Source organism: Nicotiana tabacum, chromosome 16 (assembly GCF_000715075.1).
Source record: "Nicotiana tabacum cultivar K326 chromosome 16, ASM71507v2, whole genome shotgun sequence".
Classification (NCBI taxonomy): Eukaryota; Viridiplantae; Streptophyta; class Magnoliopsida; order Solanales; family Solanaceae; genus Nicotiana; species Nicotiana tabacum.
The window spans coordinates 8,471,994-8,498,586 of record NC_134095.1 but is presented as its reverse complement, the minus strand read 5'-3'; the positions used below and the strand labels follow the sequence as shown (position 1 = coordinate 8,498,586).

The window sequence follows — 26,593 nt, the reverse complement described above, 5'->3', positions numbered from 1 at the left end:
TCCATGGAAATGACGAAATTTCTCTCAGAGAAGTTTGTTCGGCTTTGTACAGCTATGAACAAAGAAAGCGAGAAAAACAGAAGGGCGGAGAAGGAGAAGCACTGTTTGTGAGGGGTCGTCCTCAAAATCAAACGAGGACAAAGAAGGGAAGATCCAAGTCAAGATCCAGACCGAGCAAAGATGAATGTGCCTTTTGTCGAGAAAAAGGGCACTGGAAGAAAGACTGTCCGAAGTTGAAGAATAAGGCCAAACATAACAATGGAAAGGCTATTATGGATTCAAATGTAGCTGATTATGATGATTCAGACTTCTCATTAGTTACAATAGAGTCATCAACATCATCATACATATGGTTGATGGACTCGGCTTGTAGTTATCATATGTGTCCCAACAGGGACTGGTTCGTGGAATTTCAAGAAGGAGAATATGGAGTCGTCCACACAGCGGATAACAGCCCTCTTACCTCATATGGCATTGGTTCAATACGATTAAGGAACCATGATGAAATGATCAGAACATTGATAGATGTTCGATATGTACCGGATTTGAAGAAGAATCTCATCTCTGTGGGAGCCCTAGAATCAAAAGGGTTCAAAATCATTGCAGAAAATGGAGTGATGAGAGTATGCTCCGGTGCACTAGTGGTAATGAAGGCTAATCGGAAGAATAATAATATGTACCGCTATCGTGGCAGTACAGTTATTGGGACAGCGACAGTGACATCCAGTGATGACAAAGAAGCAGAAGCAACCAAGCTATGGCACATGCGCTTGGGACATGCTGGAGGAAAATCCTTGAAAACTCTATCCTGGTATTCCCTTTATTATTGCTTTATTGTCTTATTTATTATTTGGTGGCTGTCATAATTTTTGGTATAGTAGTTGTGACTTATTCACACTAAATACATTTGGCTTCCGCAACAATTGGTATCAGAGCCAAGGTACTGTCTAAGTATGCTCTGTGGTTGCAGCATAGTCTGATCTTCCACATCAAAAAAGATTTATCTTGGTAACTGAGTCAAGGTTCTGTCTGAGTATGCTCTGTGGTTGCAGCTTAGTCTGATCTTCTACATCAGAAAGGAACAATCTTGATTTGTGTCGTCAGCTATTAAATAATATTTGTGTCAAAGATGGGAGACAATAAACAAGAAGAATCTACATTAAGTGTCAACAATACGTCATCATTGGCATCTTTGCTTATGACAAGAATTGTGTTAAATGCGAAATTTGCGGTCGAAATATTTGACGGGTCCGGGCATTTTGGGATGTGGCAAGGCGAGGTTCTAGATGTCCTTTTTCAACAAGGGCTATATCTGGCCATTGAAGAAAAGAAACCAGATGTTATTGGAGAAGAAGATTGGAGAATTATCAACCGTGTTGCTTGCGGTACCATTCGATCCTACCTTGCTAGAGAGCAGAAATATCCATACACAAAGGAAACTTCTGCAAGTAAATTATGGAAAGCACTGGAGGATAAATTTTTGAAGAAAAACAGTCAAAATAAATTGTACATGAAGAAGAGACTGTTTCACTTCACCTATGTTCCTGGTTCCACGATGAATGAACATATCACCAGTTTCAATAAGTTGGTCACAGATTTGCAAAATATGGATACAACTTATGATGATGGTGACTTGGCCTTAATGTTGTTGGCGTCACTTCCTGATGAGTACGAGCACCTTGAAACTACTCTACTCCATGGAAATGACGAAATTTCTCTCAGAGAAGTTTGTTCGGCTTTGTACAGCTATGAACAAAGAAAGCGAGAAAAACAGAAGGGCGGGGAAGGAGAAGCACTGTTTGTGAGGGGTCATCCTCAAAATCAAACGAGGACAAAGAAGGGAAGATCCAAGTCAAGATCCAGACCCAGCAAATATGAATGTGCCTTTTGTCGAGAAAAAGGGCACTAGAAGAAAGACTGTCCGAAGTTGAAGAATAAGGCAAAACATAACAATGGAAAGGCTATTATGGATTCAAATGTAGCTGATTGTGATTATTCAGACTTCTCATTAGTTACAACAGAGTCATCAACATCATCAGACATATGGTTGATGGACTCGGCTTGTAGCTATCATATGTGTCCCAACAGGGACTGGTTCGTGGAATTTCAAGAAGGAGAATATGGAGTCGTCCACACAGCGGATAACAGCCCTCTTACCTCATATGGCATTGGTTCAATACGATTAAGGAACCATGATGGAATGATCAGAACATTGATAGATGTTCGATATGTACCGGATTTGAAGAAGAATCTCATCTCTGTGGGAGCCCTAGAATCAAAAGGGTTCAAAATCATTGCAGAAAATGGAGTGATGAGAGTATGCTCCGGTGCACTAGTGGTAATGAAGGCTAATCGGAAGAATAATAATATGTACCGCTATCATGGCAGTACAGTTATTGGGACAGCGACAGTGACATCTAGTGACGACAAAGAATCAGAAGCAACCAAGCTATGGCACATGCGCTTGGGACATGCTGGAGGAAAATCCTTGAAAACTCTATCAGATCAAGGATTGTTAAAAGGAGTAAAGGCTTGCAACTTGGAGTTTTGTAAGCATTGTGTTAAAGGGAAACAGAAAGGGTTAAATTTGGTACAGCGATCCATAATACTAAAGGCATTTTGGATTATGTACACTCAGATGTTTGGGGTCCTTCCAAAACACCTTCATTGGGTGGGAAGCACTATTTTGTAACCTTTGTTGATGATTTTTCCCGAAGAGTATGGATGTATACAATGAAGAGCAAAGATGAAGTGTTGGGAATTTTTCTCAAATGGAAGACGATGGTGGAGAATCAAACAGGCAAGAGGATCAAGTGTATTCGCACAGACAATGGAGGTGAATACAAAAATAATCATTTCAATAAGGTCTGTGAAAATGATGGCATCGTCCGACACTTCACTGTTAGACATACACCACAACAAAATGGAGTGGTAGAACGTATGAACCGGACTTTGCTGGAGAAGGTACGGTGTATGTTGTCCAACGCTGGCTTGGGCAAAGAATTTTGGGCTGAGGCAATTACATATGCATGCCAACTCATTAATCGTCTACCATCTACTGCTATTGATGGCAAGACACCATTTCAAAAATGGTATGGAAAACCTGTTGTAGATTATAACTCTTTGCACGTGTTTGGCTCAACTGCATATTATCATGTGACGGAGTCAAAATTGGATCCAAGGGCAAAGAAGGCTATTTTTATGGGAATTACTTCTGGAGTCAAAGGATATCGCTTATGGTGTCCTATGACAAAGAAAGTAATATTCAGCAGGGATGTTACCTTTGATGAATCTGCTATGGTAAATAAGGTAACAGAAGATACCAAACAAAATAAAGGTGCTTCTAAGCAGGTGGAGTTTGAGGGAAAATTTATTTTTCCTACACAAGAAGCAGAGGAGGAAACAAATGAAGATTACCCTCTGGAAGAAGAGCCAGTAGAGGAGATTCCAACTCAGGAACCTCAACAACAACTTGAATCAATAGCAACCAGCAGGCCAAAAAGAACAATAACGAAACCTGTTCGTCTCATAGAGACAGTTGCTTGTGCAACCTCAATTGTAGCTGATGATGTTCCTACCACTTATAAAGATGTTGTCCAAAGTTCAGAAGAAGATAAGTGGAGGATTGCCATGAATGATGAAATACAGTCCCTTTATCAGAATCATACATGGAGATTGGCCAATCTCCCGAAGGGAAAGAAAGCAATTGGGTGCAAATGGGTATTTGCAAAGAAAGAAGGATTTCCTAACCAAGTAAATGTTCGCTACAAAGCAAGATTGGTGGCCAAAGGATATGCTCAAAAGGAGGGAATTGATTACAATGAAGTGTTTTCTCCAGTTGTAAAACATTCCTCCATTAGAATTATGTTGGCTTTGGTAGCACAATTGGATTTGGAACTAGTTCAGATGGAAACTTGGAGGAGGAAATCTACATGACTCAGCCAGAAGGATTCAAAGTTGCTGGAAAAGAAAATATGGTGTGCAAACTTGAAAAATCGTTGTACGGATTGAAACAATCTTCTAGACAATGGTACAAGCGATTTGACGAGTTTATGTTGCGGCAAGGGTACAAGAGAAGCAAATACGATCATTGTGTGTATTTGCACAAGCTTAAAGATGGTTCCTTTGTATATCTTCTCCTATATGTTGATGATATGTTGATAGCTTCCAAGAATTCGGAAGAAATTGATAAGTTGAAGATTCAACTGAAGAAGGAGTTCGAGATGAAGGATTTGGGTGAGGCAAAGAAAATTCTTGGCATGGAGATAATTAGAGATAGACGTTCAAAGAAACTCTGTTTATCTCAAAAGGAATATTTGAAGAGAGTACTTCAACGTTTTGGCATAGATGACAAGACTAAGCCAGTTAGTACTCCACTTGCTTCCCATTTTAAGCTAAGTACTACTATGTCGCCAATGGATGAAGCTGAACGAGAGTATATGTCAAAGGTACCATACGCAAATGCTGTTGGTAGCTTGATGTATGCAATGGTTTGCACAAGGCCTGACATTTCACAAGCTGTTGGAGTTATTAGCAGATATATGCACAATCCAGGGAAGGAGCATTGGCAAGCTGTGAAGTGGATTCTACGGTATATTCATAATACTGTAGATGTCGGGTTATTTTTTGAGCAGGAAGACAATCAGTCTGTAGTTGGATATTGTGACTCAGATTTTGCGGGTGATCTGGACAAACGAAGATCAACTACTGGTTATGTGTTTACTTTTGCAAAGACACCAGTTAGTTGGAAGTCTACTTTGCAATCAACAGTTGCTTTGTCTACAACAGAGGCAGAGTACATGGCTATTATAGAGGCTGTGAAAGAGGCAATTTGGCTTCAAGGATTGCTAAAAGAGCTTGGTGTTGAACAAAAGGGTATCACAATTTTTTTGTGATAGTCAAAGTGATATTCAATTAGCGAAGAACCAAGTTTATCATGCAAGGACGAAGCATATTGATGTTCGGTATCATTTCGTACGAGAAATCATAGAAGAAGGAGGAGTCACAGTGAAGAAAATTCATACTACGGAGAATCCTGCTGATATGCTAACTAAGGTGGTGACTGCGATCAAGTTTCAACATTGTTTGGATTTGATCAACATTGTTGAAAACTGAAGATTGAAGATGAAGACACAATCAAAATTTGTTATTGAGAGAAAATTGAAGATGTGGAATTTTGCCAAGGTGGAGATTTGTTGAATTTGGCAAATTTTTGTCCCACATCGGTGGGCTCTTAAGTTTTGGGGGGATTTTCCCCCTATAAAAGAAGGCCTAATGTTTAGGATTTAAACACACCTCTCATTTGCCTTCTCATCTGTTTAAGGCATTTGTATGTTCTCTCTTTAGTATTATTTCACTTGTATTTTGGAGTGGAATAAAATATTGGTTGTGTCCGAGGAGTAGGCAAAATTAGCCGAACCTCGTAAATTCTGGTGTTCCCTTTATTATTGCTTTATTGTCTTATTTATTATTTGGTGGCTGTCATAATTTTTGGTATAGTAGTTGTGACTTATTCACACTATATACATTTGGCTTCCGCAACAGTTAGTTAGTGTTAAAGAAGTCAACAAAAATAAAATATCTGAAGCTGATTATGATGATTTCGCCTCAACTGATCCAAAGCCACATCAAACGAAGAAGGATTAAAGATAACCGTAGCCCCTGCAAATTTGAAGAGAGGGGAAAAAAGGAGAAAAATACTAACATTTGTTTGTTGGTTTAGATTTTAGATTTACACTTTTCAAGACAACGTTTTAGAGGGGATGAAGGTTACATTTCGGAGCGTAATTAATGAGAAGTTAAAAGAGAAATAACTCCTCAAAATAGGAAGAGTTTCAAAAATAACTACTCAAAATTAATTGGAAGAGTTAGAGTACCTATTAAAAAACAAAGAGATATAAAAAAAAGGTATAGGAGTCAAATAAAAGGAGGTAAAAGATAAATACCAATCCTAAATGAAAAGATGTGCCATGTAAGCATTTTTTTCATCCTCTCTCTCTATATATATATATATTAGTAAATAAATAAATAAAAAATGGGCAAGGCAACTAATGGGATAATGTAGCCCGTCACTATTACATCTTGTGAATTGCCACATGGTAGCCCATATAACCAATGTGCACTTTAATTACAAGTTAATTAATTAATTTCTCTCTTTTTGTATTCAATAACTGAAAGAAAGTAGTAATTACACTTTTTTTTGTATATTCCATAACTGAAATCTCCTCATCCATAAGCCTCATTAGTTTCGTCATTAGTTCTAGGTAGTAAATGATTTTTTGTATTAAAATTAAGAAAAAATCTCAAAAATCTAAGAAAAAAAAAAGAAGATAAATATGAAAGTTGGCCATATAGGGATGCCACATTAGCTAGCCAATTCCCAGCTTTATATGTATATATAGATTTAGTTCCCGAAATTGTAGCATGTACATTATATATGCATCACAAGTTATATATGCATATAATAATACAATACTGAAAGAGATTCAATAGCATTAAATACGAAACAACAAAAGAATTAAATAACTTTTACAGCATCAATGCAAAAAGCTTATACTCAAAGAATAAACATACCTTATAAGTAATTCAGCTACTATTTCATAAAATATTTGTCAAAATATTGCCTTTCTCGATTTTTTGCTTTGCTCAAAATCTCACAAATCAGAATTGTCTGATCATCCCATCTCAAATATATACAATGAAAGTTATTTAAAATGGTAGCGCATGTGAATCACAAGTTCACAACCATATTCCTTTCTATGTCATCTCCTTCTCGAGTATTCTACTGCTCATCAGTGAAAAATAAATAAAAACTCAATATTACAGATGCAAATGTATTGTCCATGTAATCGGTTTGAGCATTCCGGGAGAATCGCATGCTATCAAACGACAATATATACAAATTATGTGTAAAAACTGCAAGGCATGCAAATTAACTTTTTAAGCAAAACATTGTGTGAGGCAACGACTGATAAAGTCGATTATTGAAAAATTCAATCCGCAAACTATTCATATAGTGGTAAGAGAGCTTCAATCTCCTTCTCAATGTGGAATTCGTATGATTTAAAACTTCAAGTAAGAATAGGACATCATATCTAAAAATTCGGAACTTGATCGACATCACAAATTTATGTGAAATTAGGAAAAGTCTTACGCATTACAACTTTGTCCATTATGAATTAATTTAATTAAGATATATTTTATATTTTGAAGGGCATAAAAGTCGATCAATATTTTAAGGATATTTTAGTCGACCAACATTTAGCGTGAAACATTAGTGCTTTTATAATAATATAGATATAGATAGATATAGATATAAATATAGATAGATATATCACTATTGTTCTATTCATGCATATGGATCTCAGATGTAAAAGATTACACATGTCCTTTCCTCTTATAGGTATAAGGACGTATTATCACAAGTCCTCCCTCCTCTTTATGATCTCTCTAATCCGAGTCTGGAACCCAAGTTGTTCCAAGAATAAGAAAAAGCTAAGAAACTGTAAATAAGATTAATCAAACTTTTAAGTCGCTCTTAAATACTATATATCAGGTCAAAATACAATAACAAAAATCATTATATGTTGCTTCTGTAGGCTAACCAGCAAGAGGATTCGACACGCTCCCGATGAACGGCACCACTCCAGGAGCATTGTCTCTTATAAGGAACAAGAATGGATGATCCGCAACAAAATCTTTTGGCTTCTCGATTTTACAACACATTACCCGTGCTTTAGCAGCAGTAACAACTGCAGCTTCAATTCCCTCCTCATTTACCTCAATAAAGGACTTGTGAAACACCTCTGAAACAAACAGTTTCTTGGATAAAGGGGAATCAACCATCTCAATCGTGAAAGGCAACGTGAGGCCAAGTCCATTTAGAACCTTAGAAGCTTCAAACCCAAAAGTTATTTTAAATTTGGGGATAAGAAAATTGCGCACTTTAACTTCTCTTTGCGGATCTGAACTGATTTTGTCCACTAAAGCAGGTAGCCCATCATTTGCATCTGGGAGAATTAAATACATGCCGAACCGGCGAGTCATGTCCTTGCCCGTTTATAATGAAGCCCCAACACTTTAAAGCCTTTAAAGACTCTGATGTACTGCTTCTTCTTGCGTGTCATGAACGGTGCTCGAATAGACCCTCCATTCAGGAGATGGAATTCATGGTCTTTAGTGTCTGAAGCACTGAACTTCTCATTCCTTACTCCTTTAAAGTATAGTCCATTCGCTAATATGAGCCTTGTCATATTGTTCACTGTGCCTTGGGAAAGAATCTCTGACCATTAGTCTTCTCTTTAGCCCACCGACTGACTTGACTGGCAACCTTAGACTAACCTTGTTCTGAAAATCAACAGTCTCTGAAGCAGCCTTGTAAACTTCATCCACAACCTTTTTAAAAGAAGGTTTAAAAGGCATTGATCGGTCGATCCAAACACCATTAGCAACGGACAAAATCGGACCTCCACTGGGACTTCCATCAGCAAAAACGTTAGTAAGAATATGAGAATACATACAATTGAGGTCGTCAACGGATGTGGACTTGAGGAAAGAGAGCACCTAGTCCCAAGTTTGTCCATTTGAGACGGCCGCAATTAGGCCAAGAACTATATGAATAGAGAGAGGAGAGAACACCAGATTCGAATCGCCTTTAACTTCTTTGGACAAAAAGTGTTTAGTTAGCAAGAAAGAAACATCTGTTTGGTTGGTGATGAACTCTTTCATATCCATATTTGCTTGCAAAGAAGATGACTGAGACTGAGTGAGTTTTCCTCTTCTTTTTCTCACTGCTTCTGAATTTTCTTTTTCTTTTTCTCACGCATTCTTCCATGATTTCAACTTGCGAAGAAGATGACTGAGAGAGTGAGTGAGTTTTCCTTTTCTATAATCATTCAGGTTAACGAGTAAATATTGAGCCCTTTATTTAGCATAAGATAGAAATTTTAACTTTCATCTAGATACTTGGTGGAATTTGACAACACGTACAGTTGTAGCAGGGATTAATGTTAGGAGTAATTGGCTAATAACACAAGTTCAGGTAAATTCTTTTAAGCAGCAGAAGCTAAACATGCTTAAAATTCTTTTACCCAAATATCATATTATTGCACCTGTATAAAGAGACACTAAGCTATACAAGAGACTAGTTTATCACATAGCACACATTTAACCAGCTTCTAGACTCAACTAAGGTCTCAAATAAGCTACTTATGAACAACAACATAGGCATGTTAGCATTCGCACTTAGTACAGAGTACTCTTTACTGCTACAAGGCAACTTAATTAAAAATAGGATTAAGCATGGTCCCTATGAACAATACGGCTGCAGTTGTATCCTCTCTTATAAAGAACAAGAACGGATGATCAGCAACAAAGTCAATTTTGTATTCATTTATGGGCGCAGCACACAGAAACATCGTTGACGCAGTAACAGCTGCAGCTTCTGTTCCGTCTTCATTAACCTCAATAAAGGACTTATGAGAAATGTCTGAAACTAGCAGGTTTGTAGCCTGAGGGGAACCCACCATTTCAGTGAGATCACCCTTAGAGAAAGGTATATAAGACCAAGTCCTTTCAGAATCTTGGAAGCTTCAAATCCAAAAGATGTTTTAAATTTTGGTATAAGAAACTTCCCTACTTTTACTTTTCGAACAGGAAGATGCTGCTCTAGGAATCCAGATTTTGAACTGACCTTGTCTATTAAAGCAGGTAGTCCATTATTGGCATTAGGCAAACACAAGTACATGGAAAATTTGCGCGTGTCATCATTACCTTGGTAATATGGAAGTCGCAAAACTTTGAAACCACCAAATTCTTTGACAAATTGATCTGTTTCGCTTGTCATGAAAGGTGCGAGAACAGAGCTATCATTGAGGAGGCAGAATTTGGAATCCTCTGTCTTTGAAGCATTGAATTTCTCATTCCATGCACCTTTGAAGTACAGAGCATTGGCAAAGATGAGCCTTGTTGTGGTGTCTACTGAGCCAGGAGGAAGAATCTGTTTGATGAGTTTGTTTTCTGGTTAGCCCATTGATTGACTAGATTGGCGACTTCAAAAGCCTAGAGCACATATTAGAGAGAGGTTATGATAGTTAGTAAAACAATTTCAATCTGTCAGCACGAAGAAACAAGTTTTCGTGATACAAATTAACCAGCTGGATTTAATTTCACGAAATGAATAAAGGCCTAACCTTGTTCTGAAAATCAACAGACTCTGAAGTTGCCTTGTAAACTTTGTCCACCACCTGTTCGAAAGAAGGCTTGAAAGGAAGTGATCGATCGATCCAAACACCATTTGCAACGGACGAACGGGGACCTCCTCTGGGACTGCCATCAACAAAAATGATATCGACAAGATGAGAGTAAAGTGAGTTGAGGTCATTAATAGATTTGGATTTGAGGAAACAGAGCGGCTGGTTCTGTGTTGGACCCTTAGAGCCAGCGGCAATTAGGCTAAGGACTAATTGAATTGAGAGAGGAGAGAACACCAGGTTCGAATCGCCTGTAATCTCTCTGGAGAAAACGTGTTTAGCAAGCAGGAAAGAAACGTCCGTTTGGTTGGTGAATGGTGATGGATTTCTACAGGGGAGGAAGACGATTGAGAGTGAAACAGTCCCATAGTGTTTAAGATTTAGTTAAAATTTTATTTAAGATGAGACTAGCATCTATTGTGATTTGACATTTTTTCAAGAATTTATACTAGAGTTAGAAGTAACACGTGGGGTTTTGAATTGATTCCGATGAAATTCATATGGAGGAATGGAGAATGAAGAACATGCATGATCGTGGAGCTTGATTTTCTGAAGATTGCATTCATACACAGGAAGGAATCAATGAAGGACCACGTAGTACTCGCTCTTAGACTGGTAAATTCAAGATATTGATGTTTATTAATTTGGATAATTGATTGAAAGAACCAAACTAAATGGACGCACAAGTTTTTACACAAGCGTTTTAAAGCGGTATTACTTTTTATGCGTATCCATAATATTTTCATTTTTCATATAAACATCTAGTGACATTTTTTAACCAAGTAGTGTCCCGTGAGGCTGTGACACCACGTGATATAAGGCGCATATGCCTCTGCACGTAGCTAGAACACTAATACCTCATTTTCCCATGCAGATATGGTGAGTATTTAAGTTATATATGTTGTCAAGTGCATTGTCGGATTCAGAATTTTGAGTAAGCGGGTTAAGATGGAGACTAAATCATCGATATAATCTTATCATAGAAGCGACATTAGGCAAAACAAACTAGTTTTGCCCTCCGCTCTTTATTTTGGTTCATAATTGTAACGAACCGACTGGTCGTTTTGCTTTCTAGAACTCTGTTCCCTTAAATAAAATTTCTCGCGCTTGCTTTAACTAATTGGAAGAGTTTGGGTTGAAATATGCTCATTTGACTCCTTAGGATTTTCTTAAAAGGCTAAGTTTGACTTTGGTCAACATTTTTAGCAAACAGACCCGAATTCGTGTTGTGACGGTCCCGGAGGGTCCGTAGGAAAATATGGGACCTGGGCGTATGCCCGGAATCGAATTCCGAGGTCCCTAGCCCGAGTAATGAATTTTTATTAGAAATTGTTAAACTGAGATTCTAATGATTTAAAGAAACTAATTAACGATTGATCACATGGATATTGGGCTCGTATGTTGGTTCCGGAGCCCGATGCAGGTCCGAAATAACATTTAAGACTTGCCCGCAAAATTTGGTGCCAATCCGAGTAGTTTAAAGGCATTTCGGCTCGTTAGAAGAAATTAAGAACTTGAAGCTCATAAGTTTGATTCAATTGGTTTTAGGGGGTGATTCTTAGATTTAGCATTGTTTCGGGCGTTCCGAAGGTTCAGCAGGTACGTTTCATGATTTCAGACTTGTCGGTATGTTCGGGCGGGGCCTGGGAGCCCCGAGCGTCAATTGGACAAGGCTCGAGTGAAGTTGGAATTTTTGAGAAGTGCTGAAGCATCTGCTTCTGTCATAACCGCACTTGCGGTGGGTCGGCCGCAGGTGCGAGACCGCAGAAGCGGTCCGCCTATCGTAGATGCGGCCCAGGGTAGGCCAGGCCCAAACTGCAGAAGCGGCCTCAAGACTGTAGAAGCGGTCACAGCCCATTTGGCCAGTTCCGCAGATGCGTTCGCTTTCTAGCAGAAGCGGGACCGCAGATGCGGTCCCCTGACCGCAGATGCGGAAATCGCTGAAGCAGTGAGCTTCATTTAATACGGGTTCTAAGTCCCTTTTTTGCCACTTTTCACTCCTCCATTGGTGATTTTGGGAGCTTTTGAGAGAAGACTTCCACCAAGCATCTTGAGGTAAGCTTATTCCACCTATTCTTAGTTTAATACATGTGTCTTAGGTAGATTAAACACTAGAATTAAGGTGAAATCAAGGGGTTAGAGCAAAACCTAGGGTTTTGACAAAAATTAGATTTAACCACGAAATTTGTTATGAAATGAATTAGAAATCATATATTATTGATCCTTAGGTTATGGAGAGCAACTTCCTTCGGAAAAATTCGGAATCTAGGCATGTGGGCCCGGGCTCGGATTTTAGGAAACTTGTGCTAAGGGTTGGAAAATTGCTTAAATAGCTCGAATATGATCTTGTGAGCTAGTATTGATTAGTTCCTACCTCATTTAACTAGTTTTGGATCGTTCGGCTCCAAATTGAGAGTTCGGGTTCGTTCTTGAGAGTGAGGTAAGTCTCCTTTCTAACCTTGTAAGAGGGAATTGTCCTCATAGGTGTAATAATTGAATAAATTGCTACTATATGCGGCGGCTACATGCGCACTAGATGACGAGAGTCCGTGCATAGCTACTATTATGCTAAGTCCGAGTAGTCTAGGACCCATAAGCATGCTCTATGTGATATTCTTGTAACTTTATGTTTAATTCGGATTCGTATAAATCATGTTGATTAATGTAAATGAGACTAGCAAGGGGAATCTTATTTTCCTTGACCTTTTAAAGAGAAATTGAATATTTCTGCAAATGACTGCTCCTCAAATATACACTATTGTCTGTTTGTTGTTGAGTTTATTTATATTTGACCGTGTCGCACGTGTGATTCATGAGCGGGGTAATAGATACATCTATGGTTCGTGCCATTCGACCCTCGGCAGTGCAAAATTTACTTTTATGTTGGATCGGGCCGTACGACCCTCGGTGTTACTTGCGCATGCTTTACTTAGTATTTTCCTATGGATTGAACTTCGTATATGCCTTGAAATGTAAAGGGATACCCATAATATTATCTGGAAAAAGAACTGTTATTCCTTGCCATAAAATGCTAATTAATTGTGTTATCCATGCTTAGAATAAATTCTTTCTCATATTATTTGACCTTAGTAAGTATCAAGTCGACCTCTCGTCTCTACTTCTTCGAGAAAGAGGGGCAGTTGTAAGCACGTGATTTTTGCCCTATATGAGAATTACTCCCAAAAAATTCAAAAAAATAAAATAATTTTCCTTGGTGTGCAATTTTGTGATATTTTGTGATATTTTTGAATAATTATTTGTATTTGTCTGTGCATGTTTATTTGTTAAATTAAAAAAATACAAAAATATGTCGCATTTTGCATGTAGGATTTAATTCTACAATTGTTAGTAATTAAGTTTGTTTTACAAAAAATGAAAATTACAAAAAATAGGCATCTTTTGCATTTTTAGCATTTAATGTCCAAATATACAATTTTATGCTTAATTATTACTTAATTGTGCGTTAATTATTATTGGGAGTTAATTTGCGCTTTTATAACTTAATTTAGTTCTTAATAATAATTTAAGTACTTTTATAATTTAGTTTTAGAAAAATAAAAGAAGAAAAGAGAACAAAAATACAAAGAAAAATCGGATTGGGCCACTTCTTCAAATTTCAACCCCAGGCCCAAACAATTGTCCAACCTTCCCCATGACCCAGTCCATCTCCACACGGGTCGACCCGGTCCGCCCCATTAACCCAAATACCCAACACCCTTCTTCATTTTTCAAAACACAAAACAAAACCAAAAACCCTTAAACTAAAACCATCCGCTCCCTTCCTTACTTTCATCTTCTCAAAACTCAAACCCCACCTCCCATGGCTGCCCTTTACCTTCTTCTTCGTCCACCCAGGCCACCCTCATCGTCGCCATAGACTCCCTCCGTTCGCCTGCTTCATCCGTCGTTGCCCCCACGACCCTGCTGCCCAGCTTCCCGTCGTGACCCGCCTCCAGCCAGCCCCTTCGCACGGCCAAACGACCATTATCATGGTCACCACTGATGCATTTTCGTCGTCAACAACCAGTCCGTCGACCTCCTCGTCGACCACTTTTCAGCAACATGAGGCAGTCCGTCGACTCCTTTTCTTCATCTGCGTCTTACGTCGTCCAGTTCGTCACTCCAAACGACCAGCCTGTCGTTGCTACTCCATTCCAGCTGCTTCTGTGTCATTGCTCCAGCTGCGTCGTCCGCTTCTTCAACTAATCGAGCTGCAATCATGAAGAGTGCCACTGATTTGGCTGCAATATGTTGTTGCTACTGTTTCAGTTTTCTTCCTCCTCGACAACCATAGTTGTTGAACGCAGCAGCATGTCGACGACCATGGCTGCCTTCCTCCTCCTCGCGTCCGCCACTGTCCGTCGACCTCCCCTACTGCTTCATGCTACTCCATCTTCTTCGTTTCTTCGTCGTTGTTTTGAATCGGTTAGTTGGTTTATGTTTCAAATTTCGTCCATATTTTTGTTCGTTATTTTTCGGATCCAAAATCGATAAATGATTCAATTCTTGTTTTGTTCGTTCGTCGTTGAAATAATTTTTTTTTAGTTCATGTTCATATGTTTTGTTGAATTAATTTTCAGATTTCAAATGGAAATTTAATTAGTTGTTTTTCATGTTTTTTTCATGTTCTTGTTTATTGTTTAGTTAAAAATTTGTTAGTTTAATGTTTGTTAGATTCAAATTGAAATTTAATTAATTATTTCTTCAATTTGTTTCATATTGTAACGTATTTTCTAGAAATTGTTAATGTTGTTTGAATCATTTAATCTGTCATATTTGTTGTTTAAAAGTATATTTAGTTCATGTTCATCTTTGTTTGAAGTTCATTTTTAATCCAGTGATTTAATGTGAGTTTATGTTTTTGATTTGTTGATTTAGTTTGAATCATATATTTTGTTGTTTCTTTGCTCATTCATTTTTTAGTCTAAGTTAACCAGGATTGGTTCCCGATATGGTTAATTTACTTCCATTAATTTTGAGTTGTGTTGTTCATCGTGTTCATATGATTTGTTGTTGAAGATTGTTGAGAAATTGGTCATCTTGGCTATATTTTGGTTAAGTTATGATTAATTGATTGTTTAGAGCCGATGGGGGTAGTCTGGTAAATTGCAGTATCGTTCAGGGGTAAAATGGTAACTGCAATAAGGTCGGAGGGGTAGCTTGGTAATTGAACATTATTATAATTGTTTATGTAGGCATGAGGGACAAAATATAATGGGGTAGTGTTTGATATAATTGTTTAACATAATGGGGGACAAGACAAAATGTAGTGGAGGGGAATATGGTAATTGTTTATGGTAGGCATGGGGGACAAAATATAATGGAGTGGGGTGATGATATATTTATTTAATGTAATGGGGATGAGTGGGAAGAATAATGGGTTTGGTAGAAAAAAAGTATTGATTTATTAGTTAATTAAAGGGTTTGGGAATGTGATATATATAGGAGGTCTTGGACAGATATAAGAAAAAACACACACAGACAGAGATAGAGAGAAAAAAAAGAGCTGAATATTTAAGAGAGAAAGAAAAATTCTGAAAAATATTAAAGCTTTCAAATATATAAAAAAAACTAAAAAAGAATCTTCTGCTTTCTTTCATTGTTTGAAATCAGCATTAATTGTTGTTGTTTCATCAAAGCTTGAAGCTTTTGTTTTTGGGATTACTGCTCCACTGGTTTGCAAACTCTGTTCCTGGGTTGTTACTGTTGCTGGACTGTTGTTGCTGTACTGTATTGTTATTACTGCTGCTGATTCTCATCTTCATTTTCTTTTGCTTCCAATATCAGGTACACAACTGACACGCTGGTTATTGTAATCCGAAATATGAAGCATGAATACGAAAAAATGAAGAGTTGAAATTCTAAATTTGTTTTAATTATATTCTGAATTTTATTTGTATGTACAAATTATTTAGCTTGCAAAAATCAGAATCATGTAGCTATTTAATACATATAGTGGAACATCCGACGATAGCTTAACAGATGAACTATCTACATATATTGCCTAAAAATAAATAAATGGTGTAGTAACTCCGTCGAGTCAAAAATCAAACGAATAGGCCATCTAATAGGAACTTGGTAGAAATATTGTTTAGTTAAATAATATTGGTTAATTTCAGCATGTAAATGGTCTAGGATTAAAATTAGATTGCTATGTTTTTTTTTATTTGACAAACTGAGAACATGCCTAGTATAATGTAACTAGGTAATAACATGTAAATAAATTAAGATATTTTTTTTTTTAATTTTGTAGAGACAAATTTCAATAGAAAAATGTAGGCATTTTAGGACTGTCCTTTAAAAAATAAAATGAGATGAGTCTCGCCCAATAAAATGCACCAATTGCGGGGCCCTCAATAAATGTTTAATTAAGTATTTAGAATTTGGGATGGACTGTTTAGTGAATTCTACGGTCTTACCCATAAATAATAATACGCTAATTGTTTTAGGCACGATTTTAATAATCATACATTCTTAAACACGGGTGCGCATTTATGCGACCCAAATCCAAATCCCAAAACATTGAATAAAAATACGTTCCGGATCGTGGGTGCATTTTATGTGACGCAATCCAAAGACATGTTTTTAAACGATGTTCACATTCTTTTAAAAAATATAATGATAAAAGCGGTAAAGAGTTAAAACTTGCACATGAGCGCATAATTGTATAAAATCAGATAAACAAGCCGAATATGACAGTTGAGCGACCGTGCTAGAACCACGGAACTCGGGAATGCCTAACACCTTCTCCCGGGTTAACAGAATTCCTTATCCGGATTTTTGGTTCGCGGACTGTAATACAGAGTCATTCTTTTCCTCGGTTCGGGATTAAATTGGTGACTTGGGACATCCTAAATCTCCCAAGTGGCGACTCTGAAATAAATAAATAAATCCCGTTTCGATTGTCCTTTAATTGGAAAAAACTCCTTCACCCCTCGCGGGGGCGGAAAAAGGAGGTTTAGACGAGATACTTACTGGGTACATATTGTTTATGTACTCATACTACACTTCTGTACTTAATTGTACAGGATCTGAGGCAGGTGTCTCTGGCTATCAGTCTGGTGCGCATCCCTGAGCATATTTCGAGACTTCTACGGTGAGTTGTTTCCCTTCCCATGCCGTTCAGCAACTTGAAGGAGTCTCTCTTATTTATTTTTGTTGTCTATTCTATTTCGGACAGTAGGATAGATTGATTATTTTGTATATTCCACTAGTTGCCCACAACTTGTGACACCAGGTCTTGGCACGCACATTAGTAGACTGATATTTTGGGGTTGTATGATTATTTTTGGCACCTTACTGTTCATTTCTGGTTTTTACTTTAACTTAGAGAATTATTGCAACTATTTTGGTAAAAGTAAGTGAGAACTTATTTAGTATTTTCTGTGTTGGCTTGCCCGGCAATGGTGTTGAGCGCCATCACGATCTGTTATGGAAATGGGTCGTGACAATAACTTCAAAGAATTCCCCCCCCCCCCTACTCTTTATTTTATTTTAAGGTCGTGTTCTTAAGAAAATAAAATAACAATAACTCTGTTTGCTTTCCCAAATTGACAATATATTAACTTCACAACTTTTTGAAATTTTACTTATAAAATTCAGTTCAATCTATACTAAAATACTAAACTGTTTATTAACTTTAACAAATTAACAAGCGCTCAAGTATTTATTGTAACAAATGAATCAGTGGATACAATAATAATAAAATAGACTATAAACTAAAGTAAATTAATAATTTAATAGTATATAATTCTGGAACTATGAAAATAAGCTAAATGAGAACAAATAATTAAAAAAAAAAGGTGAGGGAGCGGCATAAGTAGACTAGTACAAAATATTTGAAACACTTCAAATAAAAAATGTGTAAAATTGAGACAGAAGAATATTTGAAAGAGAAAAAAAAAGTACATGTACATATAGATAAAGTGGGCGTGGGGTTTAGGAAGAAACAATAAGAGCAACAAAGGTGATCCATTTTTTGGAAAGAGTAGAATAAAGCACTAGTCAAAATGTAATGCAGGAGAATCGTACTCAAGACTTTTCATTCATAATGAACCCACATGAGCTATCACACCTTCCATATGTCAAGTGGGTTCAACTTTATTTATCTATACAATTTGTTTCTTAGAAAAATAAATTCACTAAAAATTAATTCAATTTTTTAACGAAGAGGGTTCAACTGAACCCGGTTGAATCAACATGGGTCCGCCCCTAAGAGTAATATAACTTCTTCCATCATCTTATAATATGTTACTTACCATTTATTATAGTTTAACAAATCAATGATATTAAATAGAATTATGTACAATTACCTTTTAAATAACATGATTGTATAAATATTTTTATACGTCAATACATAAAATTTAAAACTCACATGGAGAAAAGAAGAGCATGTCCCAACATGGGTATCGACTATACTACGTAGCCCAACAAGAATGGATCAATGCATCAACAAGAATGTGTATCGACTATACTATGTTTAGTAGGATAATGTAAAATGGTTTACGTGAAATATTTTCATGTAGAGGATATTTTACTTTGGAAAATCATTATCGTCTTTCATGTGGGGTTTTAGGCTTTCACGGCTTTTTACAATGTTGAATTTAACAAAATATCTTTTTTAGATCTCTTACGTGTAAAAGATAGATCTTTCGTATGTAAATGCAAATCTCTGACGTGTAAAAATAGAGATGGGGTCATAAAATTAAAAACAAGTTTGTAATGAGCCACAAAACCAATTGACCAGTAAAGTAGTGACATGTTAACAGTAAAGTTGGAGGATAAACAAGATAGAATGATTGTGTTTTAACACTAATATCACTACCAAATATCCACCTTTTATCGATGCGAATTACTGAGGGATGTCCCTCAGTTACAAGGCTTTACCAATAGGAGACCGTCAAAGTTCTTATACAAATAGCCAGGGGCAGATACAACCTATTACATGTGGGTTCCGTGAACCTAGTAGCTTTTGTACATATCCTGTATATATATTTTAAAAATTCACCAAATATCCATAATTTTTTATTTTGAACCCATGTAATTTATTGTATATTTACTTAAGGTCGCTATAGGAACCCATAAACTTTAAATTCTGGATCCGCCTCCACAAATAGCCAATGTCACACACACACACACAAAAAAAAAAAATCCCATGTCTCTTTCTTAGTCATCTGAATCATTTGACGAACTCAAAGGATTTAGTACAGCTCCAGTGAATATCACCAATCTTGAAACCTTTTCCCTTTATCATGAATAAGAAAGGGTGATCTGCTACAAAACTTAAATCCTCCAATGAAAATCCCAGGTCATCATCTGACTCAAAAGTAACAGCTGCTGCCTCAGTACCCTTCTCATTTATTTCCACAAATGCTTTTTGTAATATCCTGTTGATAAAGAATGACCCTTTATCTTCCACAATCTCAGTTGTCTCTCTGAATTCTTCGTCAAAAGGCAGAGTCAATCCCATTTCCTTCATTGTTTCTATCACTTGATCCATAGCAGCGTATGAGAATTTGAACTTTGGAATGTAGAATGCATCAAGTTTTTCCTTCCAAAGCCTGAATTTTTGGGTAAAGAATTTTGGATTAGAATTCACTTTTGTCAATAGACTAGGCAATCCATCTTTTTCATTTGGAAGGAAAATAAACATAGAGATCTCTTTATTGTCTTCTCCAATTCCATATCAAATTTTAGCAACTTGATAACCTTCATATGATCCATAAAATATAAGGCATTTGCCGAAATGACCGCTGCAAAGTCGTTGAGGTGCTTGGTCTTTAGAACTTCTATGATAAGTCCTTTTGATGCAGACTTTGCCCATAAGTTAGCTTCTTCTACGTACTCTTCCTGCAGCATAATGAATTCATTGTGTTCATTTCCTATGCACAAATACATGCATAACTTATACTAAACTCAATAACTAATAAAGTTGATGTCATGTAATCAGTGTGGAAACAACTTCTTGCAGAAATACAGGGTAAAACTGCGTACTTTAGACCCTTGAGGTTCGACTCTTCCCAGGACCCCGTGCATAGCAAGAGCTTAGTGTACCGGGTTGCCTTTTTTCAATTTATTTATGGTTTTCAGTATTGTACACGGAATAGTTTATATATAAGGCAACAAGGTTGAGACAGGAACCTAAGAGTATGGTCTAGCGATCCATGAAATTGGTCTGAAAATTATGGGAGAGTAAAGCGGTTCAAAATCCAGCAGAATCAAGAAAGTGAGGTGATCTTCAAAAGATGAAGAAGAGACAAGATACAAAAGAAAATAAAAGTATTCAAAAGACTAAACAGAGCATGCACCTTGCGTCTAAAATCAACAACTTTAGCCTCAGTTCTATAGACAGTGTTGACTAATTCTTTGTAGGAGTCTCTCAATTCTTTGTAGCCATTTCTTTGTGATTGTTTGTAGATACTTGAAAGCTATAACACAAACTCTTACTCGCTGCTGGTTTTGCTATAAATATCAGCTTTTCGAAACAAAGGATGCAAGTGATATTGTAAACCACAAGAGATATTAGTATTACGAACCCAAACTTGAGGGAAAGGTCAAATTATATGCTTACAGATACAATCAATGTTGTTTTAATTGATGTAACGATTCATTTATCATTTTTTTCCGGACGCCAGTCCATTTTTGAAGTAAACAATTACCTGTAAGTGATTTTGAGTAACCTAATATTGTAAAACAATTACCTGTAAAATTATTTATGAATATTCTTAAGAAGTTATTTTCCTTAATTTGCGTATCAAACACCAGAAAATAAATAAGATTACTACTTGTTTTCCAAGAAAATATTTTCCACGGAAAACATTTTCCTTTTTACCAAACACACCCTTAGATCCATCAGTTTCACCAAACTCTGAAATACTTCAGTTTTAGTAAAGACGTTTCTGTCTAACACTTAATTAGCTTAATGTGTCTTGTAAAGTTGTATATATATACGCCGGTCAACTTTTGATATTTATTTGTTAAACTAAGATCAAGTTGAGCTTCTTGGATATTCCAGTGGACCTTCAAGAGTTTATGCCTTTGAAAGAATCCAAAGCCGGCAATATACCAAATTTCTTTTTTTCTTTTTTTCATTTTGACATTCTTTGGCTCATTTCTTATAAAGTTAACATAATTCCCCCATGAGAGTTTTTTTGAGAGATTAGCACAAGAGCTAACTATATTGCCTAAATGGTTCATCAACATCAAGTCAACTTTTGTAGTTAACAAGCAAAGCAATCTTCAAACTTCAGGACATTGTGTCCTAAAATTCGAAAATTGTGTCCAGAAATTTGAATCTTTTGTCATGAATTTTAAATTAGCAGTTCAGAAATTCAGGACACTTAGTCATGTATTTCAAATTAGCAGTTTAGAAATTCAGGACACTTAGTCTCAAGTTTCAAATTAGCAGCTTAAAAATTTAGGACACTAAGCCTGAATTTCAAATTAGCAGCTCAAAAATTCAAGATACTTAGTCCTGAAGTTTAAATGAATTGGTTAATCTTTAAATACATTATAAATTATGAATATATTTTAAATAACAAGCTTAAAAAGTAGCTACTGGTGCACTTTGCCCCAATATCTAAGCCAGTTAAACGGGTAAATAAATTATTATTTTTAGAATAAAACTCTTTGGTATTTTTTGCCCAGCTCATAAGTGGCCGCATATGACACCTCTCTACATGAGCCAACTTTGTAATGCTTCATTATAGTAAATCAAATTTACTGTGTAAATGATCGGCAAATAGGAGTTATTCTAATATATATGTTGCCATCTACATAGCTCTAGCATATATAATAATGTCTTTGTCCTAAAGTGAGTGTCAAAATGCTAAGTTGCAATTCAGCATCAGAACTCAGTTGACATTCTAATAATTTGCTTACACTGACTTGAATTCCATTTCAAATCAATTATTATAAGGGATTAACAATGTGGAGATAAAGCACGCTTAAGGTTTTAACAAGTTTATTTTGATCAGCTTCAGGAAAAAAAGGGCAGCCCGGTGCACTAAGCTCTCGCTAGGTCCGGGGCCCGGGGAAGGGCCGGATCACAAGGGTCTATTGTACGCAAACATACCTTGCATTTCTGCAAGAGCCTGTTTCCACGGCTCGAACCCGTAATTGTTAGGTATTTGTCATAATTTTCTTACCATATTTGGTTTTCCTATTTGTTGAAGGAAAGAGCAATATAATTACTTTAATTGGGTTTTCCTTTTTGTAGAAGGAAATTATAATTCTCCTATACTTGGCTAGTACTTTTTCTTGTAGGAAAAGGTTTGGAGTTCTATAAATTGAAGATTCGTCCTTCTCATTCAGTAGCATCCACAATGTAGCCATAGGGGGTTTGAGAGTCGTGTTTAGGAGAAGAACTTTACGGGACAAGTGTTAGTGAGTCACTTGTATTTTCCTCTTCGTGAGGTTGTTCTCTCGATATTTTGTACTCTCTTTTTATATAGTGGATTGCTCATCTCCGCGGTGGACGTAGGTCAGTTGACCGAACTACGTTAAATGTTTGTGTCTCTTTTGGTATATTTCTCCTTTGTTGTATGATTTATCGTCGCTCAAGGTTTGTTTTGCTAGCTTCCGTATGACACCTGATTTTTACGATCCTAACAGTAATCTCCTAGTCACATGGCAGCAACATTACCAGTTACACCAAATTTGGAGCCGCAGAAATAACAAATTTGGCGCAAATTGGACCAAATACTAGTCTGATACTTATTGTCTCTTTGCTCAGGTTAAGATACCATTTGACCAAATGAGAACAATAAAATGGAGATGTCCATAAAACATCACTGTTTGGAGCTAAAATATTACAACCATCTGCTTAATTAACTCCATGTTGCAGATGAAAAAGAAATTTTGTTGTTGTAAGTAATTGGAATGTACTGCCTTGTTTTCACTAATTATGAGTATTACTCTTTGTGATTAAAGTGTTTGTTTTGAGTGGTTCTTGACATACAGAAATTGGAGACTAAATAATTGAATCTCATTTTCGGCCGGGCAAGCCAGTGCATGAAGCATCATGCGTTTATGCAGGGTCCGGAGAAAGGCCGCACCCCAAGAAGGTGTGATGTAGGAAGCCTACCCTAATGGCTAATGCAAGTACCAACGGCCTCGTGACTTATAGGTCGCACAGAACAACTTTATCACTGCTCCAAGGCCTCCCCTTCGGAAATCTAAGTTTTTCAAAATATTAGGCATTAAGTCATCTGCTCATGCTTATGTCAACTAATAAAGTCAGAGTATAACACTTAGTTTTTTTAGTTTATTTATCATAATAGGAAGGGTTTAATCATAAGGAACAAAAAGATCCTCTGACTATGTTATTCAAATGTGCAGATGCAATTTGATTCCTTTTATCTTTTCTTTTCCCTATGTGAGAGATTATATCTATTCACTCTCCATATAAAGTCAGGGTTATGATTGAACCATTCAAGCTAAAAATATACATTTCGCATTTTGGCTGTTGAAGGACAACTCCAACATCAAAATGGTAAGGTCCACTAAGAATATGTCTAAAAGAAAAATGTTTCAATGACTCAAAATCATGTATGGCATTTATGGCTAATTAGTTTTTTTTTGTGTTAATTATATGCAGGGAATGTGCAGAGATGTCAACACTGAACCCAAACAACCACCAAGGGTAGGGGGAAATAGAGCAACTTTATTTGTATATGGTAAATATTTTGTGACTCTGGGATTGTTATCCAAATAGCCGGCCAAATTTATTGTTTACTTTTTTTAGCCGGTATACATAGATTATACACAGTTATACACATATTATACGTGAATTATATATATATATATATATATTATACATTTGGGGCTATTTTTAGTTTAGGAAATTAGGTGGGCGGTTATTGGTTAATTCTTCTTAATAATATTGTGATCTTTTAACCATGCAGTTATGGCGGGGATCGATGTCATGGCTTTCTTCGCAACTGGTGTGAGCTTGGTGACTTACTTTTATGGATTTATGAACTTCAACATAACAAAATCAGCCACTGCTGTTACAAACTTCATGGGAACAGCATTCTTGCTAGCATTATTTGGAGCCTTCCTTTCAGACACTTACTTGTCCAGATTCAAGACTTGTGTTCTATTTGGCTGTTTTGAAGTTGTTGTAAGTTAATTTCTCCGTGTTAGGTTTAAGTTTAATTAGTCCCCCCCCCCCCCCAATTTCAGCTTCAACACTTCTATCTTAATCATGCAACTGCATACAAGCAACTTCAGCACCTAAAAGTGTTTTTCGGCACTTAATGCTTATCAGCTACTTTAATGAGCTAAGTCAAACGAACGCTAAAGTGCATGCTTAACTTTCAGGGGTATGCACTTCTAGCAGTGCAAGCACATTTCAGGCAATTAAGACCCTTTCCTTGTAAGGATGTACCCTTGAGCCAACTGAATCAATGCGAGTCTGCAAATAAAGGCCAATTGGCAATCTTATACGCGGGACTTTATCTAGTTGCAATAGGGACCGGTGGAGTTAAAGCAGCTACACCACCTTTAGGAGCTGATCAATATGATGAGAAGGACCCTAAAGAGGCTGCTAAATTATCAAGCTACTTCAATTGGCTTATGTTCTTCCTCACCACTGGCGCGTTGTTTGGTGTCACATTTGTAGTTTGGATAAGTGAGAATCAGGGATGGGATTGGTCTTTTGCTGCCTGCAGTATTGTTGTAGGATTGGCGATTCTGTTCCTAACTATGGGGAAATCATTGTACAGAAACAATGTCTCAAATGGAAGCCCCATTACGCGTATTATGCAGGTGTTTGTTGTAGCACTTAGAAACAGAAATCTACCTTTGCCAGAGAATGAACATGAGATTCATGATAAAGAATCTAGAAACGATACAGAGATTCTTCGAAAAACTGACCAATTCAGGTATGTTAAGACATTTGACACTCTCAACTTATGTTCAAGTTGATATTTGATATAAGAGAAATGATAAAGCCCTGAAATATTTGCAGGTTTTTGGACCGAGCAACGATAATGAGGACTGACCAGAACACATTCACATCAAGTGCACATGGACCATGGAAACTTTGTACAGTAACACAAGTTGAAGAGACCAAAATTGTAGTCAGAATGCTCCCAATTATATTGAGTACTGTTTTCATGAACACTTGTTTGGCTCAGCTCCAAACTTTCACTATCCAACAAAGCACAACAATGGACAGAAAAATCCACAAGTTTGAAGTTCCAGGGGCTTCAATTCCAGCAATTCCACTATTATTTATGATTATCCTGATTCCTATCTATGAACGCGTTTTCATTCCAATAGCAAGGAAATTCACAGGAATTCCAACAGGTATTCGACAGCTGCAACGTATAGGTGTTGGCCTAGTACTTTCAGCTATGTCAATGGCAGTAGCTGCAATTGTAGAAAAACACCGGAAAACAGTTGCTATTAAACACAACATGGTTGAATCCGCCACTCCATTGCCAATGAGTGTCTTTTGGCTAGGCTATCAATATGCAATCTTTGGTTTGGCTGATATGTTTACATTTGTGGGATTGATGGATTTCTTCTATTCAGAAAGCTCATCAAGCATGAAAGCGCTAAGTACCGCGATTTCTTGGTCTTCACTGGCAATTGGATACTACACAAGTTCAGTGGTGGTGAGTATAGTGAACAAAGTAAGTGGTGGCTGGTTGGATAATAACAACTTGAACAAAGACAAGCTTGATTACTTTTATTGGTTGTTAGCAGGATTGAGTGTGCTCAATTTCGGGTTTTATTTACTCTGTGCTTCATGGTACAAATACAAGAAGGTAGATGTGAATCCAGAAGATGTTCTCCTTAGTAAGGAGGCCAAGGGGAAGATTGAGACGAACATAGTTTAGGAATTGCTACAAAATAGTGTTGAATGTGAAAACTACGAAAATGTCAATAAACATTATTCCCTCTGTTTCAATTTAGATTATACACTTTCCTTATTAGTCCGTTCAAAAAAGAATGACACATTCTACAATTAAAAATAATTCAACTTTAAACGCTTTATTTTACTCATTTTACCCTTAACGAGAAGCTTTTATAACCACATAAATGTTATGGCCCTACAAAGTTTTTATCCCTTAAGCTTTTAAGACCACAAGTTTTAAAAGTCTTTTTTTTTGTCTTAAACTCCGTCCCGAGTTGAACTACCCCATCTAAATTGAAATGTGTTGAAATTGGCAAAATGTTTGTCCCACATCGGTGGGAAAACAAAAGTTGGGGGGATTTTCCCCCTATAAAAGAAGGCTTAATGTTTAGGATTTAAAAACACCTCTCATTTGCCTTCTCATCTGTTTAAGGCATTTGTATCTTCTCTCTTTAGTATTATTTCACTTGTATTTTTG

The 26,593-nt window shown here is 36.7% G+C and overlaps 1 protein-coding gene and 3 pseudogenes across 3 annotated transcripts; 1 reads left to right on the top strand and 3 right to left on the bottom strand.

The window, feature by feature from the left end:
• Positions 1–7,338: 7,338 nt before the first annotated feature.
• Positions 7,339–8,883, bottom strand: LOC107817767 (serpin-ZX-like; annotated as a pseudogene).
• A 182-nt stretch (positions 8,884–9,065) lies between these two features.
• LOC107817748 (serpin-ZX-like) lies at positions 9,066–10,634 on the bottom strand (annotated as a pseudogene).
• An 8,458-nt stretch (positions 10,635–19,092) lies between these two features.
• LOC107759465 (serpin-Z4-like) lies at positions 19,093–21,102 on the bottom strand (annotated as a pseudogene).
• Positions 21,103–22,112: 1,010 nt separating this feature from the next.
• Positions 22,113–26,169, top strand: LOC107764800 (protein NRT1/ PTR FAMILY 4.5-like). Of its 3 annotated transcripts, none has more exons than XM_075232580.1 (6): positions 22,113–22,374; positions 23,661–23,742; positions 23,848–23,926; positions 24,155–24,372; positions 24,573–25,135; positions 25,222–26,169. In XM_075232580.1, the coding sequence occupies exons 2-6, from the start codon at positions 23,740–23,742 to the stop codon at positions 26,096–26,098; spliced, it is 1,740 nt and encodes a 579-aa protein (XP_075088681.1). In that variant the 5' UTR covers positions 22,113–22,374; positions 23,661–23,739; the 3' UTR covers positions 26,099–26,169. The 3 variants fall into 3 exon arrangements, with proteins under 3 accessions (XP_075088681.1, XP_075088679.1, XP_075088682.1); XM_075232578.1 differs by having other exon boundaries at positions 23,589–23,742; XM_075232581.1 differs by having other exon boundaries at positions 22,113–23,742; positions 23,848–23,892.
• The last annotated feature ends 424 nt before the right edge of the window (positions 26,170–26,593 follow it).

Coding starts and splice junctions, on each gene's coding strand:
- LOC107764800 (XM_075232580.1), top strand. Junction 23,927..24,154: donor AGCAACTTTATTTGTATATG/GTAAATATTTTG, acceptor TTAACCATGCAG/TTATGGCGGGGATCGATGTC. Junction 25,136..25,221: donor CGAAAAACTGACCAATTCAG/GTATGTTAAGAC, acceptor AAATATTTGCAG/GTTTTTGGACCGAGCAACGA.